Here is an 18,248-nt window from a genome sequence, read left to right as displayed (position 1 = left end):
CTAACCCAACCGTCTGTGCACATGCAGCCATCACCAATTGGGTTTTCCAGCAGTTACTCCTTCAGTAAGAATTATTTTCATTCTCACATTATTTTACATGCTCATTCTTTTAGATCCTCACAATACTGTACTGAAATGCCCAGCAAATAGTAAGGCACATTATATTGTTTAAGTGAGACATTAAGTTTCACCCTGTTTCAAGCCATCCTGCTACTGTGAAGTATTTCTGAATTTCATACTAACTTATTAATAATGAAGAAAAGAACTAATTTTAGTGATTACGGTATTTTCAATAGAACACATGCTTTCTAAAGGTCAGTAAAATATATGTTTAAATGTATTTTCAATTCATAATCTGCAGTAGACGTGATATGGACAACATTCATCTCTGTCAGAAAACAGCCTTTACAATGTTCTGGGAAACACTGTTTCTCACACACTGAAAACCAGCTCTTTGGTAAGAGGTCGCTTGTTCCTTCTCTCATGAACTAAAATAATGTGTAAACAAACACCCATCTCATATAAAGATTAAAACTAGGATTCATATACGGTAAAGGAAGATTTCCCTTGTGATAAACAGTTTGAGCACAAAGTGTTCCTTCAAGTCCTGACATAAATCTGTTCCTGTCAAGCTAGTATCTCATTGCATCAGACTTTTGCCTTCACCACACCAAAGTGGCAGCCCTACTACTTCTCTCCCTGTTTTCCTCATACTGTCCTCTACCCAGAATTACTACCTCAGCTCCACGGGTCAAAGAATTGTCTTTCCATCACACAAACATTTGCTAACAAGAGAAGAAAAATCTTTTATTTAAAAAAAAAATCTGACTCTCTAGCTAACCTATCATTGAAGGACTCATATGTGGGCTGAGTAGACTCATTATTACTGCTGGTAGCCTTGCCCTTTCTTACCTCACCAGCTTTATCCCACCTTCTTGGTATCCCAACAATTTTTTTATTAATTTGTAATGCTTTCAAAATGCTTTGACATGTACCTTAAGATTGTGAGATCTTCAACTGGGCTGAATGAAAGCAAGTGCTGTCGTGTCTGATAAAGCATTTTTCAGTAAGAGAAAAAGAAATGAAAGCATCTCTGCCTACATTGCTTCCTCAATGACAAATATTTGCAGCTTCTATTTTATTAATGGAAATCTGCTATTTCAATTAAGATACATGATGCTACATTTATTCCGTTCAATGCTCCTTTCAATGATGCAAGGTAAAACACAATTTCTACGATTTCTAATTTAACAGGAGCAAGGCCTAGCTCCAGTTAATATAAGCACTTAGATATGTACATCCAGTCAGGCAAAAGAGACCCTGTAAGTGGAAGTTATACTCGAAAAGGACAACTGTATACTCAAACTTCCTTAGTCTCTAGTTCATAAAAAAGAATGGTACCAATCTATAAACGGGAAATTTACCTTCAGAGATTTTGATCATTCCTTACTGGAAGAGGGCACAAGAGGTAATATAGAGTACTACATACTACTTCAGTTTGTAAAGATGTCTAGAACTGAGCTGTATAGATTTTCCCAACACAGCCAGTGAGGCACAAACACCCATCTACTCTGTGGGAGCAGTGCTATGGGCTGCGTCTACAGAGACCTTGATTTTTTACACTTGAATGGTGCTACACGGTGCTATGCAAATACATTGAGACCACAAGAGGAAACAGCCCATGCTAATGAAAACAATGACTGACCATACTCAGAGAATTCGGTGGGTGTCTGTAACTTTTCTATACATTAGTGTAAGTTTCAGCAGTTATAGTCATATATTTAATAGAAGTACCGCTACCACTTACTGGCAATGTTAGAAATTACTCCTCAGAATGATTGTAAGCTGTCTTGTTTGTCAATCCTTCATAATTATTACAACATGCTAACATCACAAATTAACATGGCAAGTAGCAATTCTATTAATGTGAGACCGAGATATGGTGGAGATGAAGGACATCACATTCCTATTTGAACATCTCAAGCTGTCTGAATAACTTCCAGTATTACTTACATTTATCAGAGCTACAAGACATTCAGTTGCAATGTACTTTAATCTCAATATTTAAAATAGCATCTTTTAAACAAACACCAGCATTTAAATGTATCTTAACAAATCTCCTTAAACTGATTCTATGCCCAACTACATTTTCATGGCTGATGTGGGCAACCAAGTCTGTGCTATAGCTGACAGCCTTTTCTATTTAAGCTAAAAAGATCTTGACAAATAACTTCAATTTTTTGTCTCAGTAAATACTTGCTTAAAGCATAAATAAAATGGGATCCGACTCAAGCAATGAGTTCCAATTTTTTAATTGCTTCATTCTTACTTCTGACATAATCATGACCAGAAAGATGACCAGGTGTGGGTCTTCTGTAGTTGTTACACAAAAAGAAAAGTTAAGCTGCGACTGAAACCATAAAGTTAGTAATACACTGTACTGTAAACAAAATATTCTGTACTGAAAAGATGAGTAACTAGTTCACATCCACTCACTTGATCTCCAGCTTTACCCCTGAGAGTTTCTAACAAGTTTTACTGAAGACATTACTACGATAAAACACTAGTTACTCCTCTGCTATATAACCCCTCTGCACACTTCTGCTCAGAACGTTTGCAATATTTATTTTTCAAAACATTCTCTATTTTTTTATCCTATGCAATACTTAAAACACGACACAAAATAAGAAACAAAATTATGGACAGTTAAAAAAAAAAGAATAAAAAGGGCGGATTTGCAGGGATTGTACAAACTGGAATAAATCACACAGAAGAAAAAAATCCGATTAGATCTATTACAGTGGAGAAGATTGCGACGCTGGCAGCTAAACGACAATTCTTCTGTTTTTAAAATCCAAGTCCACACAGAAAAGGGTTTCTCTGAAGAAAACTGTTTCTCCAGATCTCCGAGGCTAGGCTTCTCTTCCCCGGCACCCCATCCATCACCCACAGCACGGGACGTGACAGGAATTCTCGCCCCCCGCCCGCCGTCCCAGCCTCGGCCGGAGCTGACGCCGCGGTCCGGCCCGGCTCCGGCGCCGCACTGCCCACAGCAGCGGGAGCGGCTCCGACACCGGCCGGGACTGCGCGGCAAGCTCGCAGAGACCCCGCCAGGTCCGGGCGAGGGGAGGCAGCCGGACAGCGACCGGACCCCGGCCCGCCGCCCCTGGGGGCGGGGAAGCCGCTGCGCGGCTGCGCCAGGCGGGCGGCGAGCAGCGGCGCGGAGCCGCCGCCCGGTACTCACCGACTCGCTCGGAAACTTCCCCCAAGTTTCGGCAGCGCGGCGGGCGGCAGTGGACGTGCCCCACCGCGGCGGGCGCCGGCACCATGGGAGCGCCTCAGCGAGCGGCCGCCGCGGCCGGCCCCAACTTCTGGGGAGGCAGCGACCGTCATAAAACGCGAGCGAGAGCGGCGGGGCGGCGGGCTGAGCCCGCACTCCTCCCGCGGGGCGGGGCAGGGCAGGCGGGGAGCGGAGCGGAGCGGAGGGACGGAGTGAGGAAGGGAGGGAGGGAAGATCAGCACGGGGCGGGGGGTGGGCAGCGCTCCCCAGCACCCCTCCCCAAGACAGCGTGCCCCGGCGGCGGCAGCGGCGGCGTTGGCACTTGCCTCGCTTGCCGCAGCCGAGTCCGTGCCTGTCCCGCCCTGCTGCGGTGCGGAGCACTCAGCGGCCATCGCCGTGTACTCCTCCTCCTCTTTCACCCCGGCAGCGGCCGGCCCTGCCGCCGCGGGGAGGGGCGAGAGTGGCGAGGGGACCGTGTCTGGCGGGGTGGGGCGGCTCGGCGCGCCTCGGGGACCGTCGCCGCCCGGCCCGAGCCCCGGCCGGTGCCGGTGCTTCGGCGGCGCCGCGGGGCTCCGCCTAGAGGGGGCCGGCGGCTACTGCAGCGCGCATCCCGGCCGGACGGGCGGGAGCGCGGCCCCGGCGCCAGCTCCGCGCTGCGGGCTCGGTGCCGCCGGCGATGGCTGTGGGGGCGAGCCCCGGGCTCCTGGCCCGGCCTCAGGCAGGGGCTCAGCAGGGCTGCAATCGTGTTTGTGTTCAGCATCGTGACGAGCACGATTTAGGGTGAAGGGGGTGTCAGCGTGCCACGGCCGCGGCTGTCAAGTGGAAGGGATGGCACCTTCTGCGGCCAGGTGTGTGGCACTGCAGGCACAGGGCTAAGTAGTGTGAGTGTAAAAGGTAGCTGCAGCAAAATGGAGAACATCTGCTAGGGATTGTCTTAATAAAAGGTTTCTGAAAAACTGTTCCGTAAAGAAAACATTAAAAAGGGGGATACTGTCATCAATTTATTTAGGTATCATTTGCATTGACAAAGTACTGAAGGCAGACCAGCATGTGCAAAGGTGACACATTGATCTTTAAGGCCCTTGCAGGCCCTCTCTCACGTGTGTGGCCCCACCTTCAAAATGGCTCAGCATCTGGCTTCCTCGTAAAACAAAGGTGGGACAACACCCCCACAGATCAGTGTTGTAAGAGTTTCACAATCATTCCGTAAGGCACACAGCCCGCTCTGAAATGAACTGGGAATAGAAGAGAATTGTGTCTCACTCGAGCTTTCTGATGTGTTTGGTGTACAGGAATAGCAGTGCAAGCATATGGAAGGTGTTTGACTGTAAATGGCTGGGAAGAGTTCCTGGCACCTCTGGCTGCTCAGGTCGGTGCTGCATTTCCTTGCTATTCAACCAGGTGCTCCCAGATTGGGAGCTGCTTAAGGAAGCTGGTGTTCCTCAAAGACTGACCTGCAGGCAGCAAGTGATCTGTATTCAGCTGTGTGTTGATCCAGGCTTGCTCTGCCCAGAACAAAGAAAGAAAGTGATTCCAGGGGGCCGAAGACATATATCAGAGGTGAGATGGACTGTGAGATTTGACCTCATCAGTTTCCAGTTGACTTAAGGGAATTAACAATCTCACATATTGATAAGTATATGATGAAAGTATTGCTTTTGAGGTTTTAAACTAAGGGCACACAGATTCATCTTCCTTATTCCTACACCAGAACCATCTCTTGCCATTTCCTCATTCAAAATCACAGAAGGAACGCATTTTTTTAAACAGAATTGAACAGTACCATAGTCTTTGCATTAATATATGTGCAAAGGAGATTAAGTTCCACTTCTTACTACTTGTCAGGGAATGCATACCCACATTTCCTGGGAGGTGCCAAATTAGTGGTTGTTATTTGGGCCTTTTATTCTTACCTCTTGGCGCTGAAGCTATGGCAAAACATGATTCTCAATGTGTCAGAAATTGCAACCACAGATCTGATCCTGACCCTATAGTTTTGTGGTTGAAGCACTGTGATAAAAGAAGATTCCAGGTCCAGAGATGCGTATGGGGTTTGTTAAATACAACACTCCTATAACATAGTAACATCTGAGACTATGACAAACTGGTTTGCATTAACTAAGTGGCAGTGAGAGCTGAACATGTAAAATACCACATGGGTAAACCAGAGAAAATAATTTATTGCTCCCTCATTATATATACAAAAAACTTGGATAACAATAAGTCCATAGGTTTATTATGTATTCTAGGTTTACAGCTGCCTGGACTTTCTCTATCCTAGATAAACCTTTTTATTTCTTCACATGATAGGCAGTTTAGTTTCATTGGGACTAACATGATACACTGCTAACAAGACCAGCTTCAGGCAAAAGCCAAAGTAATTTTCAGTCAGAAAGTTTGTGATGTTGTAGGGGGGCTGGAAAGATAGGAGACAGGTAAGAGTGGAGTTTCCACATTATCTACAGTTTACCTTGGATTTATGGAAGCACAAGGCTGTATGTCACTTGTGTGTAGGATAAATACTTCGAATTTTCTCAATCACTCCAAATAAATAGCATAATAAATGGCCAGTGGTCTTTTGGCTTGTCTCTTATTAAAATTTTAAAAAAATCTTTCTTTTGGTAACTGTTATTCTCAGTTTCTCTGGAGGAATTCAGGGTCTATGAAACTATTTACTAGATTTAGTACTGATAGTCTGTGGTAGTAGTTTAATCTCCCAGATAAATTAGCAGTAAAGAACCCAAGATTGGTATCTTATGAAGCCTGAATCTTATCTCAGCAACAATATAGAAATTGCTTGTAATTTTTATACATCATTAGGAAACATCTACTTTTAAAACTATGTATAATTTTGTCCATACCCATGTTCTTCACTTTTTCGTTTATGCTGTATTATCACTCTTCCATATTCCATCTAATCTCCTTAAAATACCTGGAAAAGCAAGTCTGGCTTGGGGGCATTCAGTAAAGACACCTGAATTCTGACCATTTGCTCCGACATAATGTCGTATGGGGATGCCTACACCTACCCTTTTCTCTCCACATGCAGTTGCTGCTTTATTTCTTTCCAGTGTGTTGGAAGTTCAATCCTTCCTGAGCATGATGCTCTGGAACCAAGTGCAGGAGTCAAAATGATATCTGAGTCTGGTTTTGCTCTCTGTTTACAATAGTGTATAATGCAGTATTTATCAACAGGGTGTCAAATAGGATTCCAACAGCTCAGTTCATGATAATTCATCTGAATAAGGTTCCTTCACTGCTAAGTGTCTAAAGCATGTGCTGTTTGTAATTTCTGCCAGAACTTGGTTGTATGCCTACTGTAAGGACTGGCTAAAATCTGAGCTTTTACAATGTAAAGGCAGCTGTGTTGGTAAAGTCTGTCAGCCAAACCCCCGTGGCTTGATTTAGCAGGCAGTAGGTGTCCATAGTCAGCAAAAACAATGCTAATTTATGTATTTCTGGATCAATATAATGGGGTACACATGCAAGATCCATGGTAAAAGATAAAGAGGTTTCTTTGTCTAGAAATTTGTATTGAAAGGAAACAAAGTGATATTTTGTTGTTGGGCTTTTTGCTAATATAATAGTGCAAAATGCACTCTTAGTTGATACTGCTTTACCTGCAGAGCTTTTACATGAGTACTGATAAAAGGTAGTTTAGTCTGAGTACTTTAAAATTCCCTATGATTTGATGTTAAAGTGAGCATAGATATTTCTCTTAAGTAAAAAACTACTTACACTAATTACAAAAAAGAGTTTTTATTTTTCAAAACTGCATGAAATAACGCAGAAGACAGATTAAATAAAAATATTGTTAATATTCTGCAGTCATAACTGCAGTTTAACTCTATTGTCTTATTTTCTTGGCTTCTTGTTTAACACAATCATAAACACAGAAAGTGCACAATTAAGGATCTCAGGAGCTCCCCAGTCCAACCTTCAGCTCAATGCAGGGTTAGTGAAGAGGACAAATCTTGCTGGACTTTACCCAGTTTGGTTTCAAAAACTCATTTCTGGAGGCTGCACAACATCCTGGGGCAACCTGCTTCACTGCTGCACTGTCCTGTGGGGCAAGAGGTTTCTTTCTTCTCCTCTCTGAACTCCTCACTTCTCTTTATGCCCTTTGTCTCCGGGCTGATGCTCCAACTCCTGATCTGGGCATCCTGGTAGTGCTTCACTGGGTCACTCAAGTTTGGCAATATCTCTCTGTACCGTCTAATGGGCTTTTTCCCCCCCAGGGCAGGATTTTGCATTTGTCCTGGCAGAATTTCTCACAGGTGCCATCAGCCCACTTGCCCAGCCTGTCTAGGTCCTGCTGTAAGACAGCTCTGCCCTTGAGCATATTGACCAACCCCTCCAGTTTGGTGTTATCTGCAAACTTTTCAAGAGTACACAGTACCTCCTCCAGGTCATTGATGCCGATATTAAACAGGACAGGTATAGATTACTGTCCCCCAAGCACATGGACTATGAGTCCATAGTTTTACATGGTTACAACACACCTTTTCCCAATTAATCTCCACTGATCTTATCTAGATGGTAATAAAGAAGGGGGAATGTGAAAGGAACATGTTGGTCTTTTGAAAATTAGCTAGAGAGTGATTCAGATGAACAAGTGTTTCCCTCTTTATGTCATGCTTTTAGAAAACTTAAGAGGAAAGAAAGTCCACTGGCAGTGTGTGAAACTTAGGTGATAACCTTCATAGTGAGTAAATCAGTCATTTAGACTTTTACTGTGTTTTCCATAAAAATATTTGTTTTTAGGATAATAGCAAGTCAAAATTCTGTGCAGGGGAAAATTAATTTTTCTTCTTTCCTTCCTTCACCTTCTTAATGTTCTTTATTCATGTGAGAAATATGGACTAGCTGAAAGAAGAGAAGCTGTCTTTTAATCTAAATTTCCATCATAAGTTAGACTTGCAGAAAAAAAAGTACCATGACACATGATTGCTTGCCACAAAAAGAAACCACACTAATAAAATGCATATTCCAGCCATGATCAGACTCCTACCAAGAGCTGGGAATGCACAGTGCTTGCTGTATATAAAAGTAAAAACAATATTTAATAGCAGTTCTGTTCTCAGCCTCTGAATATGTGGAAAAATTTAGTTTGTGGGTTGTCTGGGTTACTTCCTTTAAAGCTACAGAGCAAAGCTCCCCCAGATACTTTATATGAAAACAGAATAATTACCTAACCAATAAATATCTGTGGAAACAGAAAATTTTCTCTTAAGAACTAATCAACAATGAATCAATGTGAACATGCATGGAGGATAAGAAGGCACAGGCAAAGCAAGAAAGCAAAAAAAGAAGAAACACTCTGCCATAGCCTGAGGTCTCTTGCTCTCTCTGCTGTTTCTAAGTCATCTATCATGTCCTTATCTACAGCTAATATAAAACAAAGACCTATCTGGCCATGTAATGAATACATTGACTTTCTGATTCACTGGGAAAGGTGTATATTGTGGTATTTTGCTTGCTTTTTTTCTGAAGTAGGGAGATGGAGGACTGTAGAGATGGAGGTTTTGGTTCAGCTGATATATTCACTGCTCTTTTTTTCACGCAAGAAATATCAAAGCTGGTCCTAGCCTGTTTCCAGCACTACACAGGTTGTCCTGTATCTTAGATGTTACATTAGCCAGAAGCACTTCTCCAAATGAAGAGTGAAAAACATCAATCCATTTTATAAGATGTATATGTATATACATATTATGTGTATATGTGTAGTATTTAGTGAATGTGCTATTGTTGCTCTCTGGATCTTAACTGAATCCTATCCTTAGTCTGTCAAGTGTTTATTGAAGACTGTGACTAGTCACATATTGCAACGCTGGAATCCAGAATCCAGATCCTGAAACCACTTTCTGCACCTATTTGTCCACACTGTCCTCCATTTCCTTCTGCCAATGAACAAGTTTAGGGGTCTGGTAAAGCTTCTGCCTAAAGTGCTTTTGTCCAAGTGTCCCAAAGGTTTAGACACTTCAAACAAGGCTTTCTTTGTTGCTTTCCTACGTTTGAGTTCCTAAATTCTAACATGTTAGAGACCTAACCAATTCACATTTCCAAGTATTTTACATTTTATTGATCTGAGCATATATTCAGTGTCTAACCATATTTCGTGAGCATTTTTCTGCAACTTTTGCTACATGTTCCTGCTCTCAAGCTCTTTTGTCTCTTAGATTAAGGTAGAAATGAGAACACAGAAGTTGGAACAGACACCATGTTTGATTATTTGTGTACTTAAATTTACGCTTAAACAGTAGTGCTACCATGCAAAAGACAATAGACAACAATTTGGTCAAGGTCACAGTGTATAAAGGATGATTCTTAAATTTCTTGGGCTAGTCAAAGAATTTGAACAAAGCCTGACAATAATTTTGTTTGTTGTTTTCATAAGTCTGCTGGTTCCAGGAACAGCAGGGTCCTTTAATTTATGATTCAACTTAAGGTATTTAGTTGACAGATCTTAAGCATTTTTGACAATAAGGGATTTGAGATGGATGGACTGATCAAATACCTGCTGTTACCATCTCTACATAATGGGTGTGCTTGTGTTCAGGATGACATTAACCATTATCTGGAGAACTCAGGTTTTTACAGCTGTTCACTATTTTGAGTAAATTGTAATATCAATATTGGAAAATCCTGACTTGCATTTTTTTTTTCATTCAAATACTCACAGGGAAGTTTCTCTCAAAGAAGAATATTTGTATGTGCATGAAAGTTCCTAAGATGATGGAAGCACTTTGACTCTTCAGAAAGACTGTTTGTTCACATGCTTCCCAGTTCCTCTCTGTATCGTCCATCTAATCAGGTGTAAAAGTCAGACCCACAAGTCTGTAGTTCCCTGTTTTCCATATTATAGTCTTTTTTTCAGATCTGATTACACTGATAATTGTTCCATCAGTAACCTTAATGGAGCCATAACCACCTTACAGTCAAAATACAGATCTATGCACACTTTTGGTGTAACATGACAAATTCTTCTCCTCCGTGAGGTCCTCCCATGGACATTCCATTCCTTTCACGCAAAGTGTTTTGGCTGTCCATCCACACAATCTATGATCCTCTAGCCCTCAATCACTGCCTGGGTGAAATTGCTGCATATGATTATCTCAAGCTCTTAATCTTGTGTGCCTGTACTTTGATGATGCTTGATGCTCGTAACTGTACTGATGGACACAGAAATGACCTCAAGAGTCATCCAGTTTGGGGAGTCTCCTGCCTCCCTTGGTTAATGGAGTTGCATAACAATATTTTTCTTCAGATGATAACCATATGATGCATACCTTATATCTTGGGGAGGCCAAAGAGCAGGGGTCCTGAGAACAGCAGTGTTCTTATACAGCTCCTGACTACATAATGGGATCTGGGGCAAGCTAAATATAAAGCTGGATTCCAGGAAAATAGGTGACTTCACTCTGATGACTACTTCCTTTCATCAGTGGAGACTCAAATTGAGCAGTAGCTACTACACCAGAACACCCCATCTGCTCATCATCGGCTTGACATGTTTGACATGTCATTATTTTGACATGGTTACCACACTTGAATTACTGAGAGGTCAAATACAGGTGAAAGCTATGAGTTAACTACTCATAGTGTAGTTCATTCATGTATCCGAAAGCAGGATTTACTTTCATTTCCTAATTCTTGGTATTTTCTTGACTAGCTTTCAAAATATCTCAGTGGAAAAGACCCCTTTACCTACTAAAGCTACCTGTGTCAGATAGTCACACATTTACTAGAATACTTTCCATAATGCCTACATCTTACTATTTTGCTAAAATTTAAATTCAAGTATTCTTCTATCAACATTGAAAATAGTGATCAGATTATTCTCTTCTGTGTTTGAAAATAATTGCCATGTACTCTAGAATTTTGCCTTTGTCCTAGGCCAAAGGGTCTCTATTTTTAAAATCTTTCATCATGGATCACATTCTCTCTGCTTCTAATCATGTAGAGTTTTGGAATTTCTCCATTTGTTCCATGTATCTTCTGAGGTATAATGCCCCAAAGGGACCAAATTCTCTACATGACGTTCTAATAGTGCTCAGAAGAGAAGGGCTTGAAGGCTATGCTGCTATTTATAAATCAGAGCAATAAATTTGATTATTTCCACCTAAGTCCATCATGTAGAATTTAATCCATTTTTCATTCCACCACTGTATTTTCTCAGGAGAATATTGAAATTGAATTGTGTCTTTCAATACATTCATCTTTGCACTTCTTTTCAACTTTGTCTCATCTGCAAACTTTTTAAGGCTGTTATCCAGATTGTTAAAAAAAGGTTGAATAAAGTCAGAACAAACAAAGGTCCTGTAACTTTGTGATATGAGAGTATCATAGTAAAGAAAATGGGTCTAAAATTATATATATTACCAAATTAGTTTTTATGCTATTGCTTTTCATTTAAAGCATTTGCAAAGACTTTACTTAATTCTAGATATGCTTTAGATTTATTTCTGGGTTGTTTTTTTTCTGAGTTGAAGTTTGATTAGTTTAATATTGCCAGCGTCATCTTCATTTACTTTTCCCCCTCTTATTGTATAAGGCAGCTGTTGTTTTTGTCCTTTCTCAGACATATCTTTTAGCCAATTTTGACAGATTCTCAAGTAATTGCTAATCTGAAGAATTCACCTCATTCTTGAAATAGCCCAGGCCAAAGTCTGTCCAGTCTGGCTGACTTGAGAACATTCTATAATGCTCTCCTGACTCTGTTTTAAATTGAATACTTAACTTCTTTCATGAATGTTAATTATGTTAATGAGGTGTCTGCAGCTTTTTATTGTCATATGCAAAAAAGGTTTTAAATATTCCAATCTTATTGGGATCATCTTTTGTGTAATTTCCTTGCCTCCAGTCATACAAATAGTCAGGAAAAGCAATCATAATTTTCTTTTCTTTTTGTTATCTTTAATGCTTGTTTCCTTTTGAAGTGTCTTCAAGCTCTGTGTTTGGTTTATGCCTTAATCTCCTGATTGGATCATACACATACTGTTATTTTATATGTTTAAAAATTTGATCTGATTTCTACTTTTCAGATGGAACTTTGTGAGTTCGAGATCAAGTAAAAGTTCCTGGCTTACCTCAACTAATCTCACTCTCAATACTTTTCCCTTCTGATAAGAATAGCTTCTGTTTTCTGCTACAACTTAATTACTTTTCCCTTTACTTGAATTTGTGAAAGTTGTCTACTTCAAGTCCATGATTGTCTCCTTTTCTTCTATTTTCTTCCCTGACAATATGTACTCTATGATTTCAGTCACTGTCTCAAAGCCACCTTTCATCATTCTTTTCTCAAACAGCTACTTTTCTGTGGTACTTTTCAGTAGTACAGAAACATATCCAGACAAGCCCCTCCTCTCTCTGTTTTAACACAGAAATAGAAGTGGTGAACAATGCTTTTCAGAATAGAGCTTGTTAATTCATCCATGTCCTCCTGTTTCCTTTCCTACCCATTCTTTGGATAGTTAAGCTGTCTTGAGACTCTGCTTCTGTGCATTGGGTGTTAAATGATTTGTCATTTGTTCATAATAAAGGCTTCCACTACCTATTCTCTGTTCATGTGGTTTAATCTACTGAATCCTCCTCTTATTTCACCATCATCCACAGGCTTTTGATGAGTCCAGCTTCTCATTTGTCTGGAGTTCAGCGTCAGTGCAGGCCTATGCCCTTTAATGTTAGATTGCCCTACTATGTAGTTATCTTACTCATAACTGTTTACCAGTAAGGTCTTTTTCATGGTCATATTTTAGGTATCCTTACTGCTCTTGTTGATTTCTTGTATCTCCTCATGATTTCAACTTGGCTTGTAATATTCCTCCCCAATGCACACAATATTTTAAATTAAATTTGTTCAAATTTGGTTTATGTATCCAAACTGTTCACAGACAAGCAGTCATATAGAGTGAACCCATGGTATATAAAATCAAATCCAAGCATATAGATTTTCCCCTATTCTTTTTCTTCAAAGATTTGTACAGTATTCTTATGTTACTATCAGAAAGACCAAATAGACAAACAGGTAAAAGAGGTTTTTTTAATCAAAATTCTAAGTTATATTGTGCTTTTATTTTTCATTGTTTACTTGATTCTAGTGGAGTTTAGATAGCAGCCTTGAAGCCACTTGCAATTGCAATATTTAAATGGCTTCAAACTATGGCAGTAACATTTACCTAATGTTGATTTTGTTGTTTTTAATCACAATTCTAGCCCTGAAGCGGAGCACCAACAGATGTATCCTTTCCAGTTGCCTTAGTTGCCTTTGACTGTACTTGATAAGATTCCATCCATCCTGATGCTTGTAAACAGATACATGGATACCCAGCCAGTCCAAACCTCTGACACAGGCTACAGCTAGAAATAGCCTATGCAGAAATAATCCAATAAAATAGTTGACATAGCCAAGAGGAGGTCCCTGTTATGTTGAGAGTTGTGCTACTTGCTGTTTAACAGGAACACTAATGACTTCAACCCCAGAAGCTGTGCTCTAGTGAGAAAACTGTCACAAAACTGCCACAAAACAGCTGTTTCCCATTTTCATAAATTCAATATTACACTTTTATAATTTTGAATTAGTAGTTTTCAGCTGTAACTCGTAGCGCAGACATTGGCCTGACATGATGAGGAGGTGAGCAGCCACGGCTGTGGACTCAGGGTCGAAGGTCTGCTTGCCTCTGACCTCACTCTCAGATCAATCCATGCCTGTTCAAAGCCTCTCCATGGAGTATTCCTGTTGTATCCTAGAAATTTAACTTAGTATATGAAACAAATCATTAACTTACCTAAGGACAGGGAAATGTGAGTGAAGTTTCTAATTCTGGAGACACATCTCATAAAAAAGTATAAGTTCCGTTACTTGTGCAGCACAGACACTGTTTATCTTATCCTGCAGAAGAAGTGGCAGCTCCTAGCTGCCTACAGGACTGGAACTATCAAGCCCCATCCATTTATCTACAGTGGAAAAATAGTTGGGAAGAATGGGATGGGTCAGGGAGGCAAGGATTACAATAGTAGGATTACTGTCTTTAGTATGTATGTATTTCAGTGGTCTCAACAAAATATTGTCATGACTGTATATCTGCTTATATGTTGGCACTGCCTCATTATTTTTCTTTCTCACACCTGATGATTTTAATGAAGTTTAGAGACAGAAAAACCAGAACAGTGTGGGAAGTTTTGAATAACTGCTGAAAAGAGAAACACAGGCATCTCCAACACATAGTATTACATAAAGAACCTACATACATCCTGACAACTAGGAGTCATGAGATACAGGTGCACACCATTGACTCAAAACTTCTTACTCAGCTAGAGAGGGAAAATGGATATTCTTCAACATATGCTCTGCGGTTTATATACAGGGGTCCACAGTTTCCAGCTCTTGTGTCATCTAAACAGCTCAAACTCTCTCAGTGCCCATTTTAAGCAATGATTCTTAAGATAGAAGCATCAAAACTCAGCTTTTCTTGTGGTTATTAGTATTCATTGCATTTAATGCTTAAATACAATCATGGCCAGCAAAAATCCTTTTCTTTATGAGCTAAAATTGTCCTTCACCTGAAATTACTTGCTTCTTTCCCAGTTCTTTCCCTTGGTATATTGATAGTTACATTATTGCCTCTTTGCTTTGACTTTGATTTTAGAAAGCTGCTTCAGTCACCTCTCAGGTCAGAGACTGATAAAATCAACAGTCAATTCTAATAGGAATGGAGATTCACTTGGTGCTTTGTGCTTCATTTGCCTAGTAATCCTGCTGCTGACTTGCCCTAAAAGGAGAATTTCCAGTTCAATGCAAATATTTTTTTTACTCCTTTTTTGTTTGCTTTGTTTTGATTTGGACTAAAACCTGAACATTTTGAAATTTCCTGTGAACTGAACTTCTAAGAACGTAATTCAGTAATTCAAAAGCTGCCCACTTGAAGATCAGTTATCACCTTAGGTCTGCTACCAAAGTCCTAGGCCTGTAACTTTGGTTCAAGCAGTGAAATACAGATACTTGGCTGCTATATATTAGATCTGGCTGCTCTGGACTCACAAAATCTGAAATCCACATTAGTCCTGGCATGGTCCTCTTGCTGAACCTAGTGTGAGCAAAGTGCTCAGTTTCTGGGAAGCTCCCAGCAATCAAGCTGGAGTACTTGGGTTCTGCTGAGGTTTGTCAGAGACTAAAAGGTCCAGGTCGTATGTTTTAGTGGGTGATATACACTGTTCTGTGAATTTTCTTTTTTGTGTCATTAATACTGCCTTATCTCTGTACAAAGTCCCATGTCTGATCCATCCTTCTGCCCGTTGTCCCTTCTTTAGAACAAGCCACTGTCACTAGGGTGCTGGTGGAGCTGGTGATTGCTGCCGAAAAGAGGCCTCTGCTATAGGGAAAGATGGGAAACCTGGCCATGCTGAGGAGTAGGATAGGAGTAGGAGCAGTGCCAGGAGGAGTACATGTACCTATCTACCTTCGTCCCCTATGCATTGCTGAAAAGCTGCATCCAGTCATCCCTTGTACTCCTCTTCTACCAAATCCCATCTTTTCTCTTTAGTGAAAGTAATTTCAATGTAGCAAAAAGAATAAAACAGGACCTGGCAATGAGATTTCTCACTGGGCCCTGTATCATCCCCATCACATAACACACTCTTTGGCATAATTTTGACCTGAGTCAGCAAGTCCTGAATAACGCCAGGGGAATAGCACTGGCTGGGAACTGTTTCCAGTAGAAAGTACAGAGATGACTAAACCACTGGAGCTGGCTCCTTGCTCTTAGACTGTCCCAGCACTGTCCCAACAGTGTCTGAATCCCTGGGTAGCCAACATGGTACGTCAGGGGTTTGCAGCACATTTGTGCAGTTTTATGCTATGAAAACACTGGTCTGGCAGACTGAAACCTGAGCTTTCACACAATTTTAGCTACAGAAATAATAATTATACTATACTAGTGCTGGATGGGGGCCCAGAGGAAACCATGGCCAAAAGCTATGTAAGTGTGGGCATTGCCCATCAGTGACTGCTTCTGTTTCACTTAGTAGTACAGATGTAGACATGATCATCTGCCTACTTGAGCCTGTCTCTAATTAATTCCATAACTTAAAACCTAATAGCATGAAAACAAAGTTTTTTTGTCATACCCTATCCAAACATCTACCAGTTTTCTGTCTGTGTAACACAACCAAAAACTCTCTTTGAGTCAATGCACTTAGCTTTTAAATAGTGCTTTGTGTAAACTCTTGGGAGTTTTCCTCCCAGCTAGTGATCTACAATCTCCCCTTGCCTCATCCAGACACATCTGTTGGAGGTCGCAGTTCAGGAATACAGACTTGGAATAAAAATGACTAGAGCAGCAATGCTCATTGTATCAATTGTTCCTTTCAGATGCTACTTCATACATCAAGACTATTGAGTATCTTCTAGGTAAGAGAAAAACATTAATATTTGTGTATATTAACATTCTTTCCAACTCTTTGCCAGCCTTTTCAGATCCCACCTCTTTTCTTCCCTGCTTTCAGCTGCACAGCTCTGCTTCAGTTCAGGTTAATGTTTTCAGAGTCTGAGGGTCCTTATAGTCATTCCCAGAACACTTTTGTAACTGAACTATAAGTTTCAAATATTTTCTGGAGGAAGACCATGTTATCTCATAACTGGTGCTGTTACTTGCCTCTGCATCCATGATTGCAGTACCCTGGACTCACAGGCTTTTCTGTTACATGAAATCAGTTAATTCCTTCCCCCAAGTGAGGGAAACTATCTTTGCTTCCTCACTCTTAGGATTTATTTATTTATTGTCTTGAAAGTTTTTTGTATATACCTGATAGAAATATCCATCTGAATAAGTATGCTAGAGGAAAGGAGACAGGGAAGGTATTTATTACAAATAAAAGTTTAATGTTATTCTAAATTGACTTGTTCTTTTACATCATTAAAATAAAATCTGTACATCCTTAATGCTAGAAGATAGTTACTGTTCTGAACTCTGAGGTTTAAAATATTGGTTGTTCCTTATCTGCCGAGTTCAAATAAGGGCCAGGCCCTTCACGTACTCACGAGGGCTTTGCTATCCACAGCAGCTGCAGCAACAAATGCAGCACCTGAATCCAGGCAGAACAGCCACTACACAGAGGTATTACACTGAGCACTGAGACATTTTTACTTAATGAGATAAATAATTAGATGGGTCCTTGCTTGCCAACATTTGGGCTCCCTTTCCACACCTTAAGGGTTCTGGTCTGAGAAAACCAACTCCAAGAATGTTTTTGGTGTCTGATAATCAAAGCAGGGCTGAGAGCTGTTGTGAGCTCTGAACTTACAGGGCTTTGGGAATAGAGGGAAAACAAACAAAACTTTTGTGACAGTCTCATTTGCATAATATCTATCAAGTCTTCAAGTAAATTTTAAAATTAATTTTTCAAACAAAATAACTAAATTTACAAATATACACAATATTTTATATAGCAGTCTAATCCCCATTTGTGGTATATAGGGTGGTAGTCATCACACTTTTTTTCCCAGCAAAATGAAGACTGTGATTTTTACCATGATAATTGTTACAAAAGTAAAATTTTAGTCCAATTAGAAAATATGTCATTAAACTAGACAGAAAAGCAACATTGGTGTTAAACTCTACTTTCATTAATACCAGAATGAGATAATAAATGCTGTTAGTTAGTTTTACTGCTTATTTCCTTTTGCCATTTTATTCCTAGACCTTGTGATTTTGTTAAAATAGGAATAATAAGCATCTGTAGTGTCCTGGGTCACAGACTGAAATGACCTCTTTCAAAGCATTTCAAGCCAATAAAACTGGAAAAACAGGTCTAAAACAACATCCAGTGCTAACAGAATAAGCCTGAAGTGTACTTGCTAATGTTTTACCTAATTACACTTGATTACAACAGATGAGAATGACTTGGTTTTTACTGATAGCAGTGGAGTAGTTGCACTGAATTTCTTAGCCCTTTTTCCTGCTGTAATGGC

General features: G+C 40.3%; 2 protein-coding genes across 7 annotated transcripts in view; one reads left to right on the top strand and one right to left on the bottom strand.

Annotated features, from left to right (window-relative positions):
* The window catches only part of GHR (growth hormone receptor), a 147,102-nt gene that overhangs the window by 111,875 nt on the left and 16,979 nt on the right, over positions 1–18,248 (bottom strand). For 2 of the 6 annotated variants that reach the window (XM_021553894.4, XM_085567037.1), the window contains exon 1: positions 3,245–3,380. The exons of 3 other annotated variants lie outside the window; for them this stretch is intronic. The gene's annotated coding sequence lies outside the window, so the exon portion shown is untranslated. Of the gene's footprint in view, positions 1–3,244; positions 3,381–3,606; positions 3,755–18,248 lie in introns of those variants that run through there. One more of the 6 variants, XM_077790086.2, reaches the window with a different exon arrangement.
* Positions 3,981–18,248, top strand: part of LOC144248190 (uncharacterized) — a 30,868-nt gene continuing 16,600 nt past the window's right edge. The window contains exon 1 of the mRNA XM_085567038.1: positions 3,981–4,840. Within this exon, the coding sequence (XP_085423164.1) occupies positions 4,556–4,840 (285 nt within the window). The 5' untranslated portion in view covers positions 3,981–4,555. The remainder of the gene's footprint in view (positions 4,841–18,248) is intronic.

Source organism: Lonchura striata, chromosome Z (genome assembly GCF_050655825.1).
Source record: "Lonchura striata isolate lonStrDom1 chromosome Z, ASM5065582v1, whole genome shotgun sequence".
Classification (NCBI taxonomy): Eukaryota; Metazoa; Chordata; class Aves; order Passeriformes; family Estrildidae; genus Lonchura; species Lonchura striata.
Note: the sequence above shows the minus strand (reverse complement) of the source record. Positions and strands in the feature narration are given on the sequence as shown.